General features: G+C 38.3%; 1 protein-coding gene and 1 non-coding gene across 2 annotated transcripts; both read right to left on the reverse strand.

Annotated features, from left to right (window-relative positions):
- Positions 1-21,538, reverse strand: LOC127620932 (TBC1 domain family member 25-like). Its single transcript, XM_052094289.1, has 7 exons — positions 21,358-21,538; positions 18,270-18,379; positions 17,933-18,087; positions 17,035-17,159; positions 15,546-15,734; positions 3,383-3,658; positions 1-3,291 (listed from the first exon to the last, which is right to left on the reverse strand). Exons 1-7 carry the CDS (start codon positions 21,400-21,402, stop codon positions 1,558-1,560), a joined length of 2,634 nt encoding a protein of 877 aa, XP_051950249.1. The 5' UTR covers positions 21,403-21,538; the 3' UTR covers positions 1-1,557.
- Positions 21,539-22,115: 577 nt separating this feature from the next.
- On the reverse strand, positions 22,116-22,187 carry trnah-gug (transfer RNA histidin (anticodon GUG)). The gene has a single exon. It is a non-coding gene; the product is annotated as a tRNA-His (tRNA).
- Between the last annotated feature and the right edge of the window lie 652 nt (positions 22,188-22,839).

Consider the following 22,839-nt stretch of genomic DNA (forward strand, 5'->3'; position numbering starts at 1 on the left):
AAGGTTTATAAATGAAGAGTGATTTATCAAAGACCATCAATATTTAGTGAATTTATTGTACAAAGTTGGAGTATTGCAAGCATTCAATTCAGTAAATCTCTCCAGAGGTATGAGTAAGGAATACTATCATTAATAACCAAACAAAATCATAGTATCATACACCATATATGTTTTAAACATAACGCTCATGAGATGAACTCGTAACTGTTGCACTTTCCAGGGAAATCCTTTTTTGGTCCATGTGCAGATTAATTATAATTTTAGCACTTATAAGAAAAAAGGGGAAAAGAACACTTGGTATTAAGACATAAAGAACAAGTGCAGAGTTGCAAGATTCCTTCGAACGGCAATCTTCTAAAGGCTTCAAACACTTATAATACTCTGCTGTCAAGGAGGCAACAGTCAAGGAGGATCCCTGCTTATTAAAAAAAAAAAAACAGCAAAGTCACTATAGCAAAGAATGAACAGACAAGCCTTTGGTGGATGATATATTAACACAATTAAATGATATATACATAAAGAAATAAGAGACAAAAATGGTCAATTTACTGAAATTAGGCACTTTTCCCACAAAGGCGAGGATAAGTGAAACCAAATCAACATCCATTGTTCACAACAGTGTTAAAAGTACTGTCAGTTCATGTACAGTACATTAACCTCAACTTTATTAGGCTGCAAGAGACTTAAAATGTATAAATGCAGGACTGAAGGGAAATATCTAAAATATGTTTACCCTAGTAGGATTGGTGCTTTACCATAGGTCTACAGCTTACATGTAAAACAGCTGTTCTACACTAGAGAAGAGGACAGTCCTAACAGCAATTCAAGATTGATACTGAATGTAACCTACTCTCAAAAAGTCCTACTTCACTTGAAGGTTTCACATTGATGGGAAACTAGATAACGCGTCAGCACCTTCATCTCACACTGAAAGTCAAATGATCGGGTCAAATGTTTTGTACAAACAAAGGTCAAGGCTTAAGGTTTTCATAAAGCACACTGGACAATTATCATGATACCAAATACACATTCGCTGCTGGCAATATTTCAAACAATGTTTTGAATTAATTTCCGAGGGGGTTTTAAAACCTTTACTTGAGTAAAAATTCTCCTTCCTGCCATAACAGCCATGATAACCTCATAAAAAGTCAATGAGATCATGTTCATTAAAAATCAAGATTGCACACACACAAATAAATAACAGCATACATTTGTTACTTTGTCTCAGATAAGTGTGGCTAGTATAAAGAGGTTTTATGTGTTCATAATGTGCAGTGCCGAAGTGTTATTTACAAAGAGAAATGAGACACAAACAGGCCTGTTCCTTTCACAGGACAAACTATAAAGTGCAATAAAAATTATACAGTATGATGAAAAGGAGGGTAAGATAAGGCAAAAAAGAAAATAAGAAAGTAACCCAGCTTTGGTTTTAAACATAAAGCAAGTTCCATAAAGCATGTGTAGAGCACAAAAGTTGCTGTGACTCGACAGATTATGGTAAAACGTCTATTATGACTCTGTGTCTGTTTGTGGTTGGAGTTGGTTGCTGGAGATAAACTACCAGTGCACAGAATCAGGAAGCTGAGGGAGAGAAACTATGGGAGTTGTAGGGGAGGGAATGGTATTAGCCAGATTATAGGTGGAATTCAGGAAGGTACCCTGAGAGGGCTGTACATTGAGGAAAGGGGCTCTAGTGGTGGGCGTCTGGGGAGATACTGCAGCTGTAGTCGGGGAGTCCATGCTGACCTCGTCTCCTTCCTCCGAGTCCCATACCTCACTCAGCAGGTAGTCTGCGAAGAGGGATTTAGCTCGCTGCAGAATACGCCCGAGGTTGTGGCGACGGACCAGGCGGTCAAAGTGCATGGCCAGCTCATTATAATCTAGGCTGTTTTTAACAATGTGATCACGGTGCTCCAGTAGGATAGAGAGAGAAAGGAATAGCATAAAGGGATTCCCTTTCCCAAACTCTTGTGGAGGGGGAAGCGAGCATGGTTTAATTCCACCTCCTTCTGGTTTGTTCGTGTTTGGAGAGCTTGTGTCAGTCCCAGTGGGTTTGCATGGTGAGGAGAGATTGCTGGAGAATGGTTTGGACAAAGACGGTGACTTGCCGAAAGTTAAAACCGGGGAAGAGAGAAGCGAACCATTATAACATGATGGAGATGCCAGTAATGATTTCCCTGGGACCACTGATGGGGACTGACTACCAGTTCCATTTAATACTACTTGTGAGGATGCAAAACCACCAGATGCTTTATCAGGAGACACTGTTTTGTCCCCGCATGATGATGAGGATATGCATTTAGATAAGACATCAGGAGATGCTGTTCTCCAGCTGGATGGAGAATTAGATGCATCCAGTGACTGAGTGGAGCTAGTTTTCCAGTTTGGCAGACCGGAAGGATGAGATGATTCTGGAGAAGCTGCCTGTCCATTTGGAGAGTCTCTCTGCCCTGGAGATGACTGTGTGTAATTACTGCTGATAATAGGTTCTTTCTCTCCAGGGTCCCCCTCACTTTCCTCTGTGGACTGACAGACCGAGAATGGCAATGTGGAGTGTGCAGACTCAAACTGCTCTTGAGATAATATGGGATCAGAGCAGTCATTCTCATTCACCTCAAAACTATACTTGTTACGACTGCTATAGTACTTAAAGTCTCCAAAACTGGCCTGTTTCTCGAAGGGGGGAGCTGGAGTTGTCACATTACTCTTGACCACATTATCCATACTATACTCTCCCTCGGCTTCCCTCCGGGACCCTTTCTCCTCTTCTATACCCAGTTGATGCCCTCCATCTGCCTCTTCTCGAGATGGTCTGAGCATGTGGCGTCTCCTCTGCCTTTCAGCCTGTTCCATTCCTGCCTCCATCTCATCCATTTCCAAATTCTGAGGAACATTCTGCGAACTGGTGCACTGATCTCTTTCAAGCGGTGGCCCAAGAAGCTCCACCTCTGTCTCAGGTGGGTCAGGTGGCAAAGAGCTCCAGGTGACCTCTAGCATTCGTAGAGCATCATCAAAAGCAAACTCCCGCTTCAGCTCCAGAAGTAACCAGCGGTAACAGAAAAACAGGTCATCTGCACCTTTAGAGACAAGGTAGGCATAAAACTCAGGGTCTGAATACTGTAGTAGCAACTTGAGATGCTGGAATTTGATGGACATGAGTTGTCCATCAGGGCGGAAGTTGCCCTCAAGACGTTTCATAATGCCACAGAAGCAGATGAATGCGTGAGCTTCGTTGTCCATGACGGCGAGAATTGGCGAGGCAATATCACTCATGCCTTGGCAATAAGACACCTGAGAAAGCCGAAAATGTACAGTTTATTACACAGGAGTGTGATGACAGACACATGCCTGGTATTATCAATGGGTACAACTGTGTGCTTACCTGTGGATGTGTAATAGCAAAAGTGGTGAGGATGTCTGTCAAGGCTGTGAGATGTGGGCTGTCCTCTGAGCCCGCATAGTAAGGATGCGCTCGGTCCGTTCTAAGAACATCCTTCAAAACATTTCCCCGGATGAACTCCAAATCCTCGGAGCTGACACGTGCCTTCCACTCGCTTTTCAGCTGGTCGTACTCCCTTGTCTTCCTCTTCATGTAGTCCATTCTCTCTTGCCCTGTCAGACCATCTGGATACACATTAAGGAGATACCGCCATACAACCTGTCATGAAATCCCAGAGATGGAGAAACCATTAAACACACTAAAGAGCATTTTCACCTTATTTAACATTTTACATTACATCTGTTACGCAGCACAATGTACACCTAATAATATACAATATACACAAAATTAGAAGACTGTATACCAATAAAATAATATAATAATAATAATATACAATATACACAAAATAAGAAGATTGTATAAAGACACCGTACACCCCCCCTTATTGGAAATAAATATGAAGTGATGTGTTGACATTCAGCTGCAGGTTGATAGTCAGTTGCCATTGTGTTATTAAGAGAAGTATAAACTTTGAGTCCAGTCTGTGGCTAATAAAGTGCGATGCTGATATATGTATAGTGATCGATCAAGAGATCTAAAGTCTGATTGCTTGGGGGAAGCTGTCATGAAGTCGGCTGGTGCGGGTCCTGATGCTGCGATATGTGTTTGTGCTTCGATTACATTTTAATCTGGGAGAAACAGTGCACTGTTTTTTTGTGTGTGTGTGTGTGTGTGTGTGTGTGTGTGCATCCTTTGTCTTTTATGACATTTTTACGGTTTATTATCATGCAGTAAAATACTAACATAGTGACTGATGTACAGTACTGTTCAAAAGTCTTAGGCACATAAGATGCTTCACAAATACATTTGTCTTTAGATGGTTATTTGTATTTCAGCTTTAGTGTGTCACTAGGAAATATAAATTTTAGACTCCTAAACATTTATTTTGCAAATAGAATAGAAGGACAGAGCCCTGCAACAGATGGCATGGTCCCAACAGAGCACCCCACTGAATATTGAGTCAGTTTGGGATTACAAGAAGAGCCGGAAGAAACTGAGCCAAAATAGATAGAAGTGGCATATTCTCCAAGAAGCATGGAACACCCTATCTGCCAGCAACCAAGAAAAACTGTATCCAGGTGTACCTAGGATAATTGGTGCTGTTTTGAAGGCAAAGGTGGTCACACCAAATATTGATTTAGGTTTTTTATGTTTACTGGACTTTGTATGATGTTAATTGATAAATTAAATCTATTTATGGGTTATCCTAAATTTGCAAGAATTTTCCCAAGTGCCTAAAACGTTTGCACAGTATTGTATATTGTCATGAAATCAGACACCCTCCCCTTGAAATCCGAACACAAGTGGTCACAGGAGATGCATTAAGTGACCGGTTTTAAACAGCGATGTGTCTCACCTGACCACATGTGATCGCATCATCAGAGATGCATCTTAACACCAGGTGTATACAAGGCCTTTTTGTATTATGGTTTGTTCAAGTCGTTTTGCCTGGAACGTTACGATGTCCTTCCAGTAAGTTAGATTTTTTGTTATTTTATGCCATGCTAGCTTCCAAGGCCATTTTCAATATATTGAAAGGTAGAGTGATTAAAAAAAACTATATAAGAACTCTAACTCTGACTTTGTTAAAAATCTCTTCAAAAGTGTTTACAGAGTAAAATACTTTACTAAAAGAAATAAATCCAGCACAATCAAATAAAATAGGTTTCAAGGATAGTGGATTCTGGCATGCAGTGCATAATGGTGGACATTTGCCTGATATTAAGAACATACACTGATCAGCCACAACATTAAAACCAGCCTAATATTGTGTAGGTCCCCCTCGTGCTGCCAAAACAGTGCCAACCAGCATCTCAGAATAACATACTGAGATGCTATTCTTCTCACCACAATTGTACAGAGTGGTTATGAGTTACCGTAGTTTATCGTACTTTGTCAGTTCAAACTAGTCAGGCCATTCTCTGTTGACCTCTCTCATCAAAAAGGTATTTCCATTCGCAGAACTGCCTCTCACTGGATTTGTTATCTGCTTTAGTTAGGTCTGCCGGAACCAGAAACAGTGATCATGATCTACCACTCTGCAATAAATTTAATGGCATCTATGCTAGTATTAGTTTATTTGTTAAAATATGTTTTATTTGACTTCAGAGGATGAAATTATGCCAACTCCAACCATAAGACATGGGATACTTCATATGCCATTGCCTGAACCATGGACTTAGGATAGACCTCACCGAAATTACCGGCCAGGATGAACTGCGATGCACCTCACTAATCTCTGCCTGCATCACCTCGGTCTAATGATAGACTACACTCTTGATATGGAATACATGGACTATCAATTAATTGCCAACAAATCCCTTTATCATCCAACTAACAAGGACAATTGTCTTACAGTTCATACAAAATCTTTGTTTAAACTGACCCTTAACACTTACTTAGTTCAATAATTTTAAACCATGACTTGCACTATACATGTATAATATTGGCCTTATATTCATGTTGTTAGACAGAGGGGAACTGGCCCCCACAGTGAGCCTGGTTTCTCCCAAAGTTATTTTTCTCCATTAACCAACATCTTATGGAGTTTTGTGTTCCTCACCTAAGTCGCCTTCGGCTTGCTCATTGGGGTTACAAATACAATTATTATTTAATTACTTATTTTTAAACACAATTCACAATCATATTTTACCAAACGTTCATCCATCCATCCATCTTCAACCGCTTATCCGAAGTCGGGTTGCGGGGGCAGCCGCTCCAGCAGGGGGCCCCAAACTTCCCTATCCCGAGCCACATTAACCAGCTCTGACTGGGGGACCCCAAGGCGTTCCCAGGCCAGTGTGGAGATGTAATCTCTCCACCTTGTCCTGGGTCTTCCCCAAGGCCTCCTCCCAGCTGGGGGCATCCTTACCAGATGCCCAAACCACCTCAACTGACTCCTTTTGACGCAAAGGAGCAGCAGCTCTACTCCGAGCTCCTCAAGGATGACTGAGCTCCTCACCCTATCTCTAAAGGAGAAGCCCGCCACCCTTCTGAGGAAGCCCATTTCGGCCACTTGTACTCGCGACCTAGTTCTTTCGGTCTTGACCCAGCCTTCATGATCATAGGTGAAGGTAGGAACAAAAATTGACCGGTTTATCAAATGTATTTAATAAAAAGACATTATAGATATTACAGTTTTATCTTCTGTTAATGCCTGATCTTCTGTAAAGCTGCTTTGAAACGATGTGTGTTGTGAAAGGCGCTATACAAATAAAAATTTCTTGACTTGACTATTGTGTGTGAAAATCCCAGGAGATCAGCAGTTACAGAAATACTCAAACAAGCCCGTCTGGCACCAACAATCATGCCACGCTCCAAATCACTGAGACCACATTTGTTCCCCATTATGATGGTTGATGTGAACATTAACTGAAGCACCTGACCTGTATCTGCATGATTTTATGCACTGCTGCCACACGATTGGCTGATTAGATAATCGCATGGATGACTGTTGGTGCCAGATGGGCTGGTTTGAGTATTTCTGTAACTCTGATTTCCTAGGATTTTCCACACACAACAGCCTCTGGAATTTACTCTGAATGATGCCAAAAACAAAAAACATCCAGTGAGCGGCAGTTCTGTGGATGGAAATGCCTTGTTGATGAGAGGTCAAATTGAGAATGGCCAAACTGGTTTGAACTGAAAAAGTCTACGGTACCTCAGATAACCACACTGTACAATTGTTGTGAGAAGAATAGGGTGGAGCTGTTTTGGCAGCACGAGGGGGACCTACACAATATTAGGCAGGTGGTTTTAATGTTGTGACTGATCGATGTATGTGTGAGTCTGGAATGTCCTATTTGGCAACAGGAGTAAATGATCTGATCCCAGCAAATACTGAAATTAAAGATGCGTCTTTTGCCCACTACAGGGTTGATTTCATGCAATTTGTCGAAATGCATTGATCCCATTCAGTACCCAGCAAAAGTAAATATTAAAATGTTGTGCCTCCAGAGCTGACAATTTGGTTAAAATATTTACAAGGGCTGGGTGGTGATTTTTGAGTGATGCAAGATTTTGAAGGCATGATTTTGAATCTGTTATTATTACAAAATATCTCTGTCGTGAGGTTTTAATGTGATCCAGTGCTTGAATAATAGCATTGGCCTCTGCTGTAAAAATTGAACTCTGATTGAGGATCCTAATTTCGCTTTAAGGTGATTGATCACATATGCAGCTGACACATGATCTCCAGACTTCGATCACACATCAGTGTGTGTGATGGAAACATCTCATTGATATCCAGGAGTTGTTGAAGGTAATCATTCAGATGGGTTTCAGATTTTTTGTTTCTTTTTAAATCTAGGATTATTTGAGTTCTTTTGAGATTCCAGAGTGGTATATTGCAGAAATATGTCTGTTCCAGTATGCTTAGTCAACTTTTATGTTTTCTAGATGAGATTTAATCTGTAGGCAAGGATATGCCTTGGTTTTCTCTCATACAGATATGAAAATTGGGGTGAGAAGATAGCATGATATGCTGGATTTTCTTTGCTGGTCTTTATTGTTGTGTATTGCATGGTTAATTTGAGACACCTGTGCTCTAGAGATAGTTCATTAGCCTCTACATACAGGCTTTGCATTGGTGATGTTCTGAAGGCCCCCAGCACCAGACGTATGCCTTGATGGTGAACTGTGTCCAAAAGTTGCGATGTCCTTACAGAATATACAGACAACATGTGCGGTTTGTGGCTGAACATACAAACCGTGGCCACTTCTTTAAACCCTCCCAACCCTCTTATAAAGAAGGAACAGGTATCTCTCTCTCTCTCTCTCTCTCGGTGCATGCTGGGAGCGTTTGGGGTGGTGGTGGGTGTTTTTATGGAGAGGCTTTTGAAATTTTTTATATTTTCTTTTTCTCTTTAATTTAAATCTAAAAAGGGGATTTGAGACATAATATTTTTGTAGAGCTGGATTTGGACAATTAAAACCACGTATTGGTAGTGTTCGCTGAGGCTCCGGCATGGCGTCGTTTCTGGCGGGCGGAGAACCACCTGTTTCGCAGCGTCACGGTGTCAGATGTGTACCTGCGCAGGGTGTGTCGGTGGATGATGTGTTGCTGGCGGTCGGAGAGGAGGTTGGATATGACAACATTTCTTTGGCCTCCAGTATGACTAAAGCGGTGGTGGTTTTTGTTAAAGAGGAGAAGCTAGTGAACCGCCTGATAGCCAACGGGATTGTGGTAGGTGGCGATTTTGTTATTGTTTCACCGCTTGTTACACCAACGACAAAAGTCTATATCTCGAATGTCCCCCAGTTTATTGGAAATGAGGATATTGAGCATGCATTAGTTCAGTATGGTAAATGTGCTAGTGCGATTAAAACGATCTCATTAGGATGTAAAAATGAGGCTCTAAAACATGTGATGTCTTTTAGGAGGCAAGTGTTTATGTTTTTGAATGTGCCGGAGTTAGACGTGTCTTTCAGAGTTGTGCATGAATGAAAATCGTATATGCTTTATGTCAATACCGGTAGCTTGAAGTGTTTTGAGTGTGGTGAACTTGGGCACAAAAAGTTGACATGCCCACTACGTAGAGCGCAGGCTAATGAGGAGGCCGCTGGGCCTAGTGGCGTAACTGCCGCTAATGTAAAAAATACTAACGTTACGCAGCCCCAACCTAAGGAAGAGAGTATCGCTCAGAATGATGAATCCCGCGTAAGTGTAGACAAAAATCTGAATGAAAGAGAAAAAGTGGAGAATGTGGCACAATAGCATGAGGTCTTGGAACACAGTACAGACACAGGGGTAGAGAAAGTAAGTGAAAGTGCTGCTTGTGAAATGATTAGTATTGAAAACACTGAAAGCTTAAATGATGTTGAAAAAGGTGAGGATTATGGAATGAGGGAGGATGATACATTGTCTGAGGATGTTTCTGAGTTTGGGATTCTGAATATAGATGGAACATATTCGGTGCAGGAGATTAATGATTTTTTGGACTTGACGTTTGGAAAACTGTTGAGGTGAAGGTTTTTTTCCCGGATATAGAAAAATTCAAATGGTCAGTAGTGACAATGCTGAAAGTTGTTAGTTATGAAGCTCTATGCAAGAAGAAGAGGTTTAGGCTGAAGAAGATTCTAGCTAAATTACGGAAAGAAAAAAGAGCTTTGCAAAAATATAATGCTCAAATGCACAGGGTGCGTTTATTTTTTGTATCTATTCACATTTGCTTTCCTCTATTTTCATCTTTCTATGGAATTTTTTAAATTTGGTTCCTTAAATATAAATGGGGTAGAGATCTGAGTAAATTAGCCATGATTTCAGAGTTTGTTAAAGGAGTTGATATAGTCTTTTTGCAGGAAACACATACAAGTAATGATAATGAGACTCAGTGGGGTATCTGGTGGGAAGGGAAATATGCTCTTAGCCATGGAACAAACATAAGTGCTATTCTTTTTTCCAAAAATCTAAATGTAAATATTCTATCAACAGAGGAAATAGTAAAAGGAAAAGCACTTTTAACTAAAGTAGAGTCTGAAGGAACTATATTTGTTTTAATTAATGTATATTCTCCTAATAATGGACATGAGCGTGTGTTTTTTTTTATTTTTATGGAATTGAGAACAGTTATTCAGAAAATTGATGAAACTGTGTGCATGATAATTGGGGGTGATTGGAATTGCACTACTAATTTTATAATTGATAGGAATGGAGAAGAGCCACATAATCAGTCAAGCATTCAATAGTTCAAAATTATAAATGAGTTTGATTAAATAGACTTGTGGAGAAGTAGGAACATAGGAGTTAGACAATATACATGGTTAAAGGCATCAAATAATCAAGTTAGTGGTGCTCGGTTAGATAGATTTTACTTGGGGAAGATTTGGAATACTAAGGTAATGAATGTATCCATCTTGCCTAATGGTTTTTCAGATCACCATATGATTACTTTTGAAAGAAAGTGGTTAAACCTTGTTATTTTTGGCATTTTAATGTCAAATTATTACAGGATATCAGTTTCTGTGAAAAGTTTTTCTGGGATAAGTGGAAACTTAAGAAAGACATTTTTGAAAATCTTGGTCAATGGTGGGATGTAGGTAAAGCTAACATCAGAATTTTTTGCCAAAACTATACTTCACATACTACTGCAATGATGGAAACAACAGTGAAAAGTTTACAAAGCGAAATTGCATCTCTGGGTCTTTTTTACAAGAAAAGGTAAAAGAAGCACTTACAAGATCTAGAATTTGCTCCATCAAAGATATGGATGCTCCTAGTGCATATTTTTTTAATTTGGAAAAGAAAAGTTTTTTATAAAAACAGTTGTGTCATATAAGATGTCCGAATGGAACTATAACTTCTGACCCTCTGGAAATGAGAGAAATGACAATAGACTTTTATTCTAAATTATATAATGCTCAGAGCTGTGACTCTGGAAGTGTGGATGATTTGCTCTGTGAGCTGCCTCAGTTGAGAGATGAACAAAGAAAATCGCTGGATGAACAAATAACTTTGCAAGAGCTCACTGATGCAATGAGACAATTATCTCCTGGAAGATCTCCAGGAGTGCATGGTATACCTGTTGAGTTCTATCAAGCTTTTTGGGAATTACTTGGACAAGATTTAAATGAACTGCTGATAGATTGCATTGAAAGAAAGACATTACCCACAAGTTGTTGCAGAGCGGTTCTATCTTTATTCCTAAAAAAGGAGATTTGGGACTATTAAAAAACTGGATAACAGTGTCGTTGCTATGTTTAGACTACAAAATATTGTAGTCTACTAGCAAACAGACTTAAAAAATGTTTATATGTATTAGTTCATAGAGACCAGTCCTATTGTATACCAGATAGATCAATTATGGATTATTTATTTTTATTGCGTGATGTGATTGATTTTATTCAAAGTAATAGTCTTAATTTGGGGATTCTTTCGCTTGACCAAGAAAAAGCTTTTAACCAAGTTGATCATAAATATCTTTTTGGGTTTGGTGATAATTTTATATCTTATATAAAATTGTTATATTCTAATGCATTTGTTATGGTTAAAGCTGGAGGTGGATTGAGTGCACCTATCATGATGTCCAGGCTGTCCACTTTCTGGACAGATTAAGTGCAGATTAAGGAAAGAACTAACTGGTATTTCACTTCCAGATTTAAAGAGTACCTTTAAATTATCCCTGTCAGCGTATGATGATGATGTCACAGTGTTTATAAAAGGTCAAAATTATGTGAAAGTTTTAACTGAAATTATTGGAAAATATGAAAAAGCATCCTCAGCCAAAGTGAATTAGGGGAAAAGTGAGGGATTTATTATTGGTAAGTGGGAAGAAGTAGGACCTCCAAAACTACCATGTGGCTTAATTTGGGGTAGAGAGGGGATAAAAACATTAGGTATATTTTTAGGAAATTAAAATTTTCAGATGAGAAACTGGGAGGGATTGCTGGAGAAATTGATAGCCCGTGGATCTGGCTATTACCACAATTGTCGTACAGAGGGCGAGTCTTGGTCATTAACAACTTGGTGGCCTCAACATTGTGGCATAAAATGACTGTAATGGAGCCTCCAGTGTAGTTGGTTAGCAAAATACAAAGGACAATTGTGAACTTTTTTTGGAGTGGGGCACACTGGATCCATGCTGCAGCACTTTATTTACCTGTCCATGAAGGAGGTCAAGGGCTCGTGGATGTGAGAAGTCGGTTGATTGCTTACAGAATACAAGCAGCACAAAGACTTTTATATCACAAAGACTTGACTTGGGCCCATACTGCAAGATTAATTTTGAAGGACGCAGGTGGGCTCGGGTTGGATAAACATTTGTTCATAATGGACTTGGGGAAGGTGAGTCTGTCAGAGATTACTCCCTTCTATAAGTCAATGTTTCAGTCCTGGAAAACAGTTTTTAAAGTGGACTGGAGTAGTGATGGCACAGGGCATTGGATTCTGGAAGAACCATTATTTTTCAATCCAATGATCCAAACAAGGCTGTTGTCTTCAGTAAGCATATCTGCAGTTTTGAAGCGTAATGGGGTTGTAAAAATCAGACGCCTCTTGGACAATGATGGGTGGAAGCCGGTTGGAATTCTTAAAGAAGTGACAGGATTGAAATCTGAAATCTCAAAACTGACAGAGGAGATTTTAAATGTATTACCAAGTGGGCACAGAGAGTACATTGAAAGAGGTCGCTCAATGGACTTAAGAGATATAGAAGAAGAATTTCCAAAAATCAGAGTGTCTCCAGCCATACTTGAGGAAACAGTGGATGTAAATATGGACTCAATTTTGTCTTTTGATACACCACAGCTGGACTGTTTTAAATCTACGTCAAAGAAAGCAACTTACTATTCTTCAGTAAAAGTCACACATCAAGTTTTTCTCAAGAGAATAAAGGCTTCAAAGTGGCCAAGTTTGTTAGGACCAGACTTCCTCATGAGGGACAGGTGGAGAGCCCTGTATAAGCCTCCTATAGAGAAGCGTACTGCGGATCTACAGTGGAGGCTTATTCACGGGGCGATAGCTACTGAAAGATATGTGGCACACTTGAATCCAGGAGTGGGTTTTATGCTTGCATTATGCATTTTGAACGCAACTCGGCAGGGTCACTTTATATCCTAGACATATGTATGCAACCTAAACAAGTTCACCTTAAACCTAAAATGTATTTATATTTAAATTAGTGTTGTTATTATTATTATGTTTACATGTAAAATTGTGTTTAGATCTTAATTTATATTAGTAATTTTCCACCTGTTGTAGATGGATAACTGTATGACGGCAAATGGAAGGGTGGTTATAGCCTATACGATTTTTCGACCACTTCATTATACATTTACATTTTCATTTATGCATTTGGCAGATGCTTTTATCCAAAGCGACTTACAGTGCACTTATTACAAGGACAATCCCCCCAGAGCAACCTGGAGTTAAGTGCCTTGCTCAAGGACACAATGGTGGTGGCAATGGGGATCAAACCAGCAACCTTCTGCTTACCAGTTCAGTGCTTTAGCCCACTACACCACCACCACTCCAATTATTTTAATTGCTTTTTTGTTTCATTTGAAGTGCAATTTAGAAATATCTTTGGTTTAAGTTTTTCCATGTTTTAATACATTAATCACATATTTAAAGCAAAATCAATAAAGAATATTCACCGATCCCTCAACTGGGAGGGTGACGATGTTAATTGGATATTGCCGTATTTCTTTTATAAAATTTGCTTATCGCCCAGCCCTATTGCATATGTATTCTAGGGTTGATTAAATATAAACTGAAGGTCTACATTTCTAAATTCTCAATAGATTCTTACAGCTGATATAAAGTTGAAATCTGATGTTTAAATACACTTGAAATGAAATAATTAAAACACATTTTTTAACCACTCCACAGATTTCATATTATTAAACTATAGTTTTGGCAAGTCGTTTAAGACAACTACTTTGTGCATGACATTAGTCATTTTTCCAGCAATTGTTTACAGACAGATTGTTTCACTTTTAATTAACTATATCCAGTGGGTCAGAAGTTTACATACATAAAGTTAACTGTGCTTTTAAGCAACTTGCAAAATTCTAGAAAATGATGTCAAGCCTTTAGGCAATTAGCTTCTGATAGGCTAATTAGAGTCAATTGGAGCTGTACTGAAGTGTACCTGTGGATGTATTTTAAGGCATACCTACAAACTCTTTTTTCTTTACTTGACATGATGGGAAAATCAAAAGAAATCAGCCAAGACCTCAGAAAAAAAATGGTGGACCTCCAAGAGTCTGGTTCATCCTTGGGAGCAATTTCCAAATGCTTGAAGGTAACACGTTCGTCTGTACAAACAACAGTACACAAGTATAAACACCATGGGACCACACAGCCATCATCCCTCTCAGGAAAGAGATGAATTCCGTCTCATAGAGAGGAACATAGTTTGGTGCGAAAAGTGCAAATCATTACCAGAACAACAGCAAAAGAGCTTGTGAAGATGATGGAGGAAACAGGTAGACAAGTATCTATATCCACAGAAAAATGTGTCCAATATTGACATAATCTGAAAGGCTGCTCAGCAAGGAAGAAGCCACTGCTCAAAAATCGCCATAAAAAAGCCAGACTACAGTTTGCAAGTGCACATGAGGACAAAGATCTTACTTTTTGGAGAAATGTCCTCTGGTCTGATGAAACAACTGAACAGTTTGGCCATAATGACCGTCATTATGTTTGGAGGAAAAAGGGTGAGGCTTGCAAGCCGAAGAACACCATCCCAACCGTAAAGCATGGGGGTGGCAGCATCATGCTGTGGGGGTGCTTTGAGGGACTGGTACATTTCACAAAATAGATGGCATCATGAAGGAAAATTAGGTGGATATATTCAAGCAACATTTTTAAAAAATCAGCCAGGATGTTAAAGCTTGGTCACAAATGGGTCTTCCAAATGGACAATGACCCCAAGCATACCTCCAAAGTTGTGGCCATCACAAAGCCCTGACCTCAATCCGATAGAACATTTTTGGGCAGAACTGAAAAAGTGTGTGTGAGCAAGGAGCCTACAATCCTGACACAGTTACACCAGTTCTGTCAGGTGGAATGGGCCAAAATTCCAGGAACTTATTGTGAGAAGCTTGTGGAAAGCTACTCAAAATGTTTGACCCAAGTTAAACAATTTAAAGGCAATGCTACCAAATACTAACAAAGTGTATGGAAACTTCTGACCCACTGAGAATGTGATGAAAGAAATAAAAGCTGAAATAAATCATTATCTCTACTATTATTCTGGCATTTCACTTTTTAAAAATAAAGTAGTGATCCTAACTGACCTAACACAGGGAATGTTTTCTACGATTAAATGTCAGGAATTATGAAAAACTGAGTTAAAATGTATTTGGCTTAGGTGTATGTAAACTTCTGACTTCAACTGTACTAAGATACATCACTGGCTGCTACAGTCTATGTGGTTCTCATTTTTTGATTTCTCATTTAAAAAAGCACTTCATTATCTGAATGGTATGAATGAAAAATATTATGTTAATGTAGCCTACAAAAATACCCTTGGAAAGTACTTTCCAAGGGCATTTTTGTAGGAACCATCATGGTATATTACAATGACTTAATCAGTCTGGTTACCTTGCGTAAGGATGGCTCAACCCCTCCATGATAGATACGAAGTCTAAGTTCTTCTGGTCGTGTCAGCTGACCTTGAATGTTCAGGTAACTGTGGAATTCAGCATCACTTAAAGGGGGCTTGAATGGTTTCACCTCTTCCCCATAGGACCAGCTTAAGGCCTGCTGCACCCGTGATAGTGTACGACCCACCTGAATGGGTAAGAAGGTAAAATGTGAGGAACTAAAATTATCACTATTTATATAAGCAGACCTCATGCAATAAATGTAAAAAATCTGTAGTGCCAAGAAACATTACTAGAGCATCAAATATCTGATACAAGATTAAATAAACCATCAATTTCATTGAATTGCAGCGAATATTACCTTTTACATCAATTGCTCAAATGTTCACATCAGTAAATTAGTTAAGGCCCTGATTTACTTTATACGAAATCGAAGAACTAATGGGTGTGACATCATTTAGAACAAAATCTGGCCAAAAAGAAGGCTTTTTCATTTTGGTGGTTCGACACAGCTCATGTGGGTGAACTTTTAGGAATAATTCTTACCGGCTGCTAAACACATTTTCCCAAAGTAAGCCCTTCATCATTCTTTTGTCTTCATTCAGCACATCAACACTTTTATACACCCATCTTTCCAGTATTATCAGTGTCATAAAATACAATAACAAAGTGTAACCGGTGCAAATTATGGCCGCATATAGTAGTGCATTAGCGTCATGAATTGAGAATGTAAGACAAATTAAACATTTTCTACAGCATTTACAGTATATTACTTTAAAACATCGAGTAGTTAAAAAAAAAGCTTCTTTTACTGACCTCATGTGAAATCTACTTATAGAATGAGGCATAAAGTCATTGATAACGCACTTTTTTCTCCCTAATTTGGAATGCCCAATTCACAATGCAATCTAAGTCCTCGTGGTGTCCTAGTGACTTGCCTCAATCCTGGAGGACGAATCTCAGTTGCCTCCATGTGCCCCACTGGGACCACGAGGAGGTTAACCCAACGTGACCCTACCCTCCCTAGCAACCGGGCCAATTTGGTTGCTTAGGTTACCTGGCTGGGAACACTCAGCACAACCTGGATTCGAAGTTGTGATCCAAGGGGTGGTAGACAGCGTCTTTACTCGCTACTGATAACACATTTTTAAGGTACCTCATATTTAAATATAAACATCTCCCACAGTGGGGTGGTGGATGTCTGAATGTTCGCAAACAGTATACCTTTGCTGAGCTGTTTAGAACTTCTTTTTACTGCTGAACAAAGAATGAATTAGAACTTCTCTGTAAGTATTTCGGGTCATTTCAGCACAAAAGATGCATTGTTTTTTAAAAGATCAACCCTGCTTACGCCTCCAAGGACTCATTTTTGGGGGGCAATTGCCATTAATTACTGTATAAAAGCTGTGGACATTGAAACTGACTTAATGAAGCAGAGACCGCTGGTAAAACAGCTGGCTGACAGGGTGAAGAACATCATGAGTGACCTGGGATAGCAGCGACTGTGTAAAGGGAAGTGCAGCAAACGCCAGCGATCTCTTCTCTCCCTGCAGCTGGTCAGAACCAATTACATCCTTCGGGCTGATTATGTCCCAATCCTCAAGTATAGGACCTTAGAAAGAATACAGAAAAATGTATATTATAGGAAAGAATACAGCACGGCAGACAGGCCTAGACCTAATTAAAGATCAATGCAAAATATGATTTTAAAATGATTTTTATGTCCAATAAAGACAGTGTGTAGAAACCACAAAACAACTTACTGAAAAAGTATGCATAATCAAGTAATGCACTATATTATACAATCATATATATATATATATATATATATATATATATATATCATGTGTATATATATTTATATATATGATTGTATAATATAGTGCATTACTTGATTATGCATACTCTTTAAAAATAGTCACATGAAACTGATAAGAGGCACCCATATCTTTCCACATACTTGCACAATCACAGTGCAAAATACCTGCTGTTCCTACCTTATCTCCTTGTGCCATTTAGAATGTAAATCTAGCCAATTAAAAATCGGTAATTTATTGAAGTCTAGACTGGAACTATTTCATTTTCACCCTCTCATCTTTCTTTGGTGGATTTGCAGGAAAGAACTTCTATTTAGAACTGCAATTTACTGAATTTTTTTTTGTACCAATAAAAATGATTAATAAGATTTGTTTATTAATCATTTAACTTATCTTTTATTTTTTAATTGATGATTATTGATACATTGATAATGAATGGTTAAAATGGAGAACACAAGAGGGAAAATCTCCAACATGAAAGAGTAGCTGAAGATTTTCAGGATCTACTGAGACTGGCAGACATTTACACGTAATACCCTTCAGATAGGAGGATGTGCAGTTCACTCACTGTCTTCTGATGTTTTGATGTCCATCTTGAGCTGGAGAAAAGGCTTTGCTGCACTGACAAATGCTGCATCTAAATCCCAGTCAGACAGCAGAGATACATAGACCTCCACACCTCCGTGGTCACGAGACAGGTAACTAATCCCAAAATTTCGTTTCCTACAAGGACCAGAAGAAATAATTTATATTTGCTGCAATTTATTGATATGTAATGCTATTGGGTAACCATAAAAATGGGATTGTTTATCAAGCAAATACTTTAATTAAAAGATAAAAAATACATTAAAAAACAGTTAATTAAATGGACCGTAAAATCAGCATAATTTAGAAATTACACACACCCATTTAGCTCAAAGGCGCGAATTAGGATATGCTGCAACACCTCTAATGAGGTTATCTGAGGATCAACGGCAAAAGAGCGGAACTCCACTGGCATCACTCCTTCACACTTCTGTGAGCACACAAACAAAGAAGATTAAGACTTGTGCAAGAGGGAATGAAAGGAGAGAGAGAGAGAAAGAGAGAGAGAGAGAGGAAAAGTGTAATATTAAACAATTTGTGAATTAGCTTAATCTTTGGTTGATACAATGCAAAACACACACACAAAAAAAAATCCCTTGAAATGCAAATTCCTCAGATAAGGTAATGATTTCTTTATTCAGGAAGACTTGTTGCCTGTCAAGTCTCTGTCGAACTGCCACTACCTTAGAACCTGATAACCCTTGAGAAAACTGGTTGTGGCTAAACAGATTACTTTGAACTTTACTATCATGTGCTGAAACACCTGCAACACAGCACTGCAAGGTCATCTGTCCCATGGCATACTACAGTGCAGCACATCTGTTGAGGTTCACACTAAACATACAATTTATTATACAAAACTATGTGATCATTGCCAGTATCATGTTATTTGATTTACCACAAGTTCACTTTGATATTATTCAATTAACTGACCTTACTCCTTATCTCTAGAGAAACAAATGTTTACCCCCATCTGCTCATAAAAGAATGTTCCAGGTTCAATACAAGTTAAGCTCAATTGACAGCTTTTGTGGCATAACATTGATTATCACAAAAAATATTTCTGACTTAAAAAATATACAGTAGTTACAGTAAAAGGCACACTGTTTCAAAATAATAGCCACATGATGTAATATTGGATATAACTTTACACAGATATGGTTACTGATTTTATAGCGATTTTATCACAATAAATCATGTAAACATTACATGCTTACATCTTGTGGCTATATTTTTGAAACCGTGTGTAATTTCAACCTTTATGGGTTGGCCCCATTCACTTCCATGATTACATATTGTAACCATGATTTTTGCTTATTTTAATGATGGACAAACCTAATTTTTGTGGCAATCTACATTATGCCATAAGGGCCACCCCCTAATTAAGCTTATCTTCAACACGTACATCTAAGAGATGTCTATTTAAGAGAATTTCATCTGGAAAGCATCACATTCACATCTGATAAACACCTTTAAAATATCAGATTTTAATACATAAATCATAAACGTCTCAAAGACATCTGCTGATTGTGAAAATAAATAATAACGGAAGGTTGTCTGGATTAATTTGTTATTTTATTTTTTTAAAGGTGCCGAAGGAGCCTTGTACCCCAAACTTGAGGCCCCCAGAGGTGTTATTGTGATATTGTGTAAATATAGGGAAAGTAGTTTTAAGGTAAAATTTTTCAACTTTAATATGCTTTTCTTGAGTAACAAATTAAGGTAATGCTTATTCAAAATAACCACTTCAGAAAAGGGTGCACCACTTCCTGTTAATTTCAATCACATTTGACATTTTATAACATCTCAAGTATTCTCCAAACAAATTAACCTTGATTGTGATTGGATCAATCATTGTGAACCCACTTTGGTGGACTTCAAAACAAATCTAACCCCCCAAATAAGAAAAACAGAGTTTTATAGGGGCCTTTAGCCCCTGCAACAGGGGTGGCATTATACCCCAAATACCATCCTTTCACATATTGGACATTTATTAAAAAATTATTGATTTAATCACCTTGAACAAAACTGAAAATGACACGAAAAAAAAAAAGATAATTTCAGGGTTTTGCTACATAAATTTGCAACATTTCAATGATTAAATATTAGATCAAATGTCCTCAAAATCAAACTTTATTACTTGTTACAGTGTATTGTGACAAACAGGTGTTTAGGAAAGTACTGTGTGTGTTTTTATTTATTTATTTATTTTTTTTGCTGTTTATTGTTTTATGGAGAAAAAAAAAAAAAAAATCAAAAGTGCCTTTAGTACACGTAGGGTACAACGGGGCTATCAGGGACCCCAGATCATTTATGGCGTTTCTCGGATGCCTACATTTGGAATAATACATTCGACTTATAGCTACATTTGCCACATGGCTTTATTTATTCATCCATTAAAGTACACTGTACCTCTTAGAAATGACTGGAAATCAAGTGAGACACTTCGTGGCAGGTTGGTTGATCATGTGACGCTTAAGTGCACATATGACTCACAATAATCCTAGGTCTTTTTTTAAGCTTAACACACGTATCGTTTATCTTTACGATGTGACTGACTCTACAAACTGAAACGAATACACACACACACACACACACACACACACACACACACACACACACACACACACACACACGTTGTGTTTCCATGTTTTATGGGGACTTTCCATAGACATAATGGTTTTTATACTGTACAAACTTTATATTCTATCCCCTAAACCTAACCCTACCCCTAAACCTAACCCTCACAGAAAACTTTCTGCATTTTTACATTTTCAAAAAACATAATTTAGTATGATTTATAAGCTGTTTTCCTCATGGGGACCGACAAAATGTCCCCACAAGGTCAAAATTTCGGGTTTTACTATCCTTATGGGGACATTTGGTCCCCACAAAGTGATAAATACACGCTCACACACACACACACACACACACACACACACACACACACACACACACACACACACACACACACACACACACACACACACACACACACACACACACACACACACACTTCGGTCGAACAAATATAGTGGCTACATTGTATATGACTTCCTTATGTGAGCAAAACAATATTACCAAACTCACATAAAGCGCTTTTTAGTAAATGTCTACATAAATGGTTATAATAACATGTTATTTAAGAATGAAAACAATATGACCACGATACATTATGAAGAGAATGTACTTATAAGGCAATCACGATGTGTAAACAACAAAAACGTAATATAAGCACATTGATGGAAAGGAAGAATAGGGCTGATAAACGCTCCACGAGATGAAAGCAACAACGTATCCTGAACAGTCTGGTCTGCTGTGAGTATCTGTTTCCATCCTGCTGTGTTGCTCTGCGTGTGATTCGGGTCTGTCCAGTCAACCCGCCGCTCAGACCCCACAATTTCTCACCTTGACTTTGACACGAACTACCCCCCTCTCCTCCTCAGCCGACATGGTGGGTAGTCCGCTTTGGTGGGGGGGTCCTGTTCAGAGAGGAGTTGTCGTCATCCAGGAGATAAAGTGAAATAAATAACAATGGATGCGGGTACCCGTTTTCCCTTCTGTTACTGCTTCGGCAGGTACGGTGACAATTCCGTTAGTAAGACACTCACAAACATTACCCTGCGGACAAATTTCAAAATAAAAGACCCTTTGAATAAAATATTTTAATAGCAGCTAGTATGTAGAAACCTAACAATTGTATCGCAGTACTTCGGGGAGTTATCAATATTTATAACTTTATTTAAAAAACATGGACTACTAGAGAACATTGCCTTTACAACTGCAACAGCGAAGCCTTTCGGGGTGAAATCGGACCACTGCTGCCCCGACCCACTTTGAAAAACAGGATGTGACGGCTGTGCATTACATCATTGGACTCGTTAGGGAATATATGATGTGCAACACAAAATGCACTTTAATGAAGAGAAATGCAGCGGCTGCATGAAGAAAAATGCAGTCGTTTTTGCATTTTTAAGCAAATTCCTCCCTTCAATCCAATAGTTTAAACGATGCTAATATATGCAATCAGTCTTATACCATTAGATATGCTAAAGCAAACATTTTACGCAAACAAACACTTTTAATACAAAATAAATATTCATGGAATATATGTCAGATGGGTTAAATTGTTAATGGCATGAACAAAAATACATGTCCTGAATGTCTGCCGTGACCCGGATTCGAACCGGGGTTGCTGCGGCCACAACGCAGAGTACTAACCTCTATACGATCACGGCATACTACTCGACAGTTGATTGTCTCCGATGGATTCAATCAATATGACGGAATTTAGACGGTTCTAAAAAAAATTTAATATCTTAAAGAAAATACAAGAAGTCTTAAATGTGGATTTAAAAAAAACTATGGTAACTGGATTGCATGCTAACAGAGCTGTTAGAGCGTTAAGTTTAAGAATAAAGTGCACGGCTTATCGAATCATAATATATGTCACTGTGCGTTTCTTATAGTGAAGAAAATTGGCAATACGCAGCTTTATTATTAAGAAAGTTTGTTTTTTGTGAGTTAAAGATGGATTGAAGTGTACAGAAAGGTGAGAGGGGAAGTCTTTGCCCCATGTAAGTTTATGATTGTTTTGTTTTGGCTTGTTTTCCATCTAAAACTCATTTAAAACAATGTACATTTACTTTAGGAACTATACTGCAGAATAATTTTTTATTATTTTTTTAATCTGAGAATGTTGAATATAATATATAAAAAATACAAATATAAAACAAATATATAAAAATCCATAAAAAAAAGATGCATTCACCTGAGAAACAGAATATAAGATATTTAGACTTGCTTTTAGAGAATAGACATTGAATATAAGTATATTTTGTCTTTACTGCACTTGCAGAAGTATAACCATGTTAAAAATACACTTACTGT

The sequence above is a fragment of the Xyrauchen texanus genome, chromosome 27, assembly GCF_025860055.1.
Source record: "Xyrauchen texanus isolate HMW12.3.18 chromosome 27, RBS_HiC_50CHRs, whole genome shotgun sequence".
Lineage (NCBI taxonomy): Eukaryota > Metazoa > Chordata > Actinopteri > Cypriniformes > Catostomidae > Xyrauchen > Xyrauchen texanus.

What these genes read in the sequence shown, in the direction of transcription:
- LOC127620932 (XM_052094289.1), bottom strand. Translation starts at nt 21,402, where the DNA reads ATGTCGGCTGAGGAGGAGAGGGGGGTAGTTCGTGTCAAAGTCAAG. An exon ending in CATCAAAACATCAGAAGACA is followed by an intron (nt 17,160 to 17,932) that starts GTGAGTGAACTG and finishes ATTCTTTCTAAG; the next exon opens with GTCCTATACTTGAGGATTGG. An exon ending in TTGCTATTACACATCCACAG is followed by an intron (nt 3,292 to 3,382) that starts GTAAGCACACAG and finishes CGGCTTTCTCAG; the next exon opens with GTGTCTTATTGCCAAGGCAT.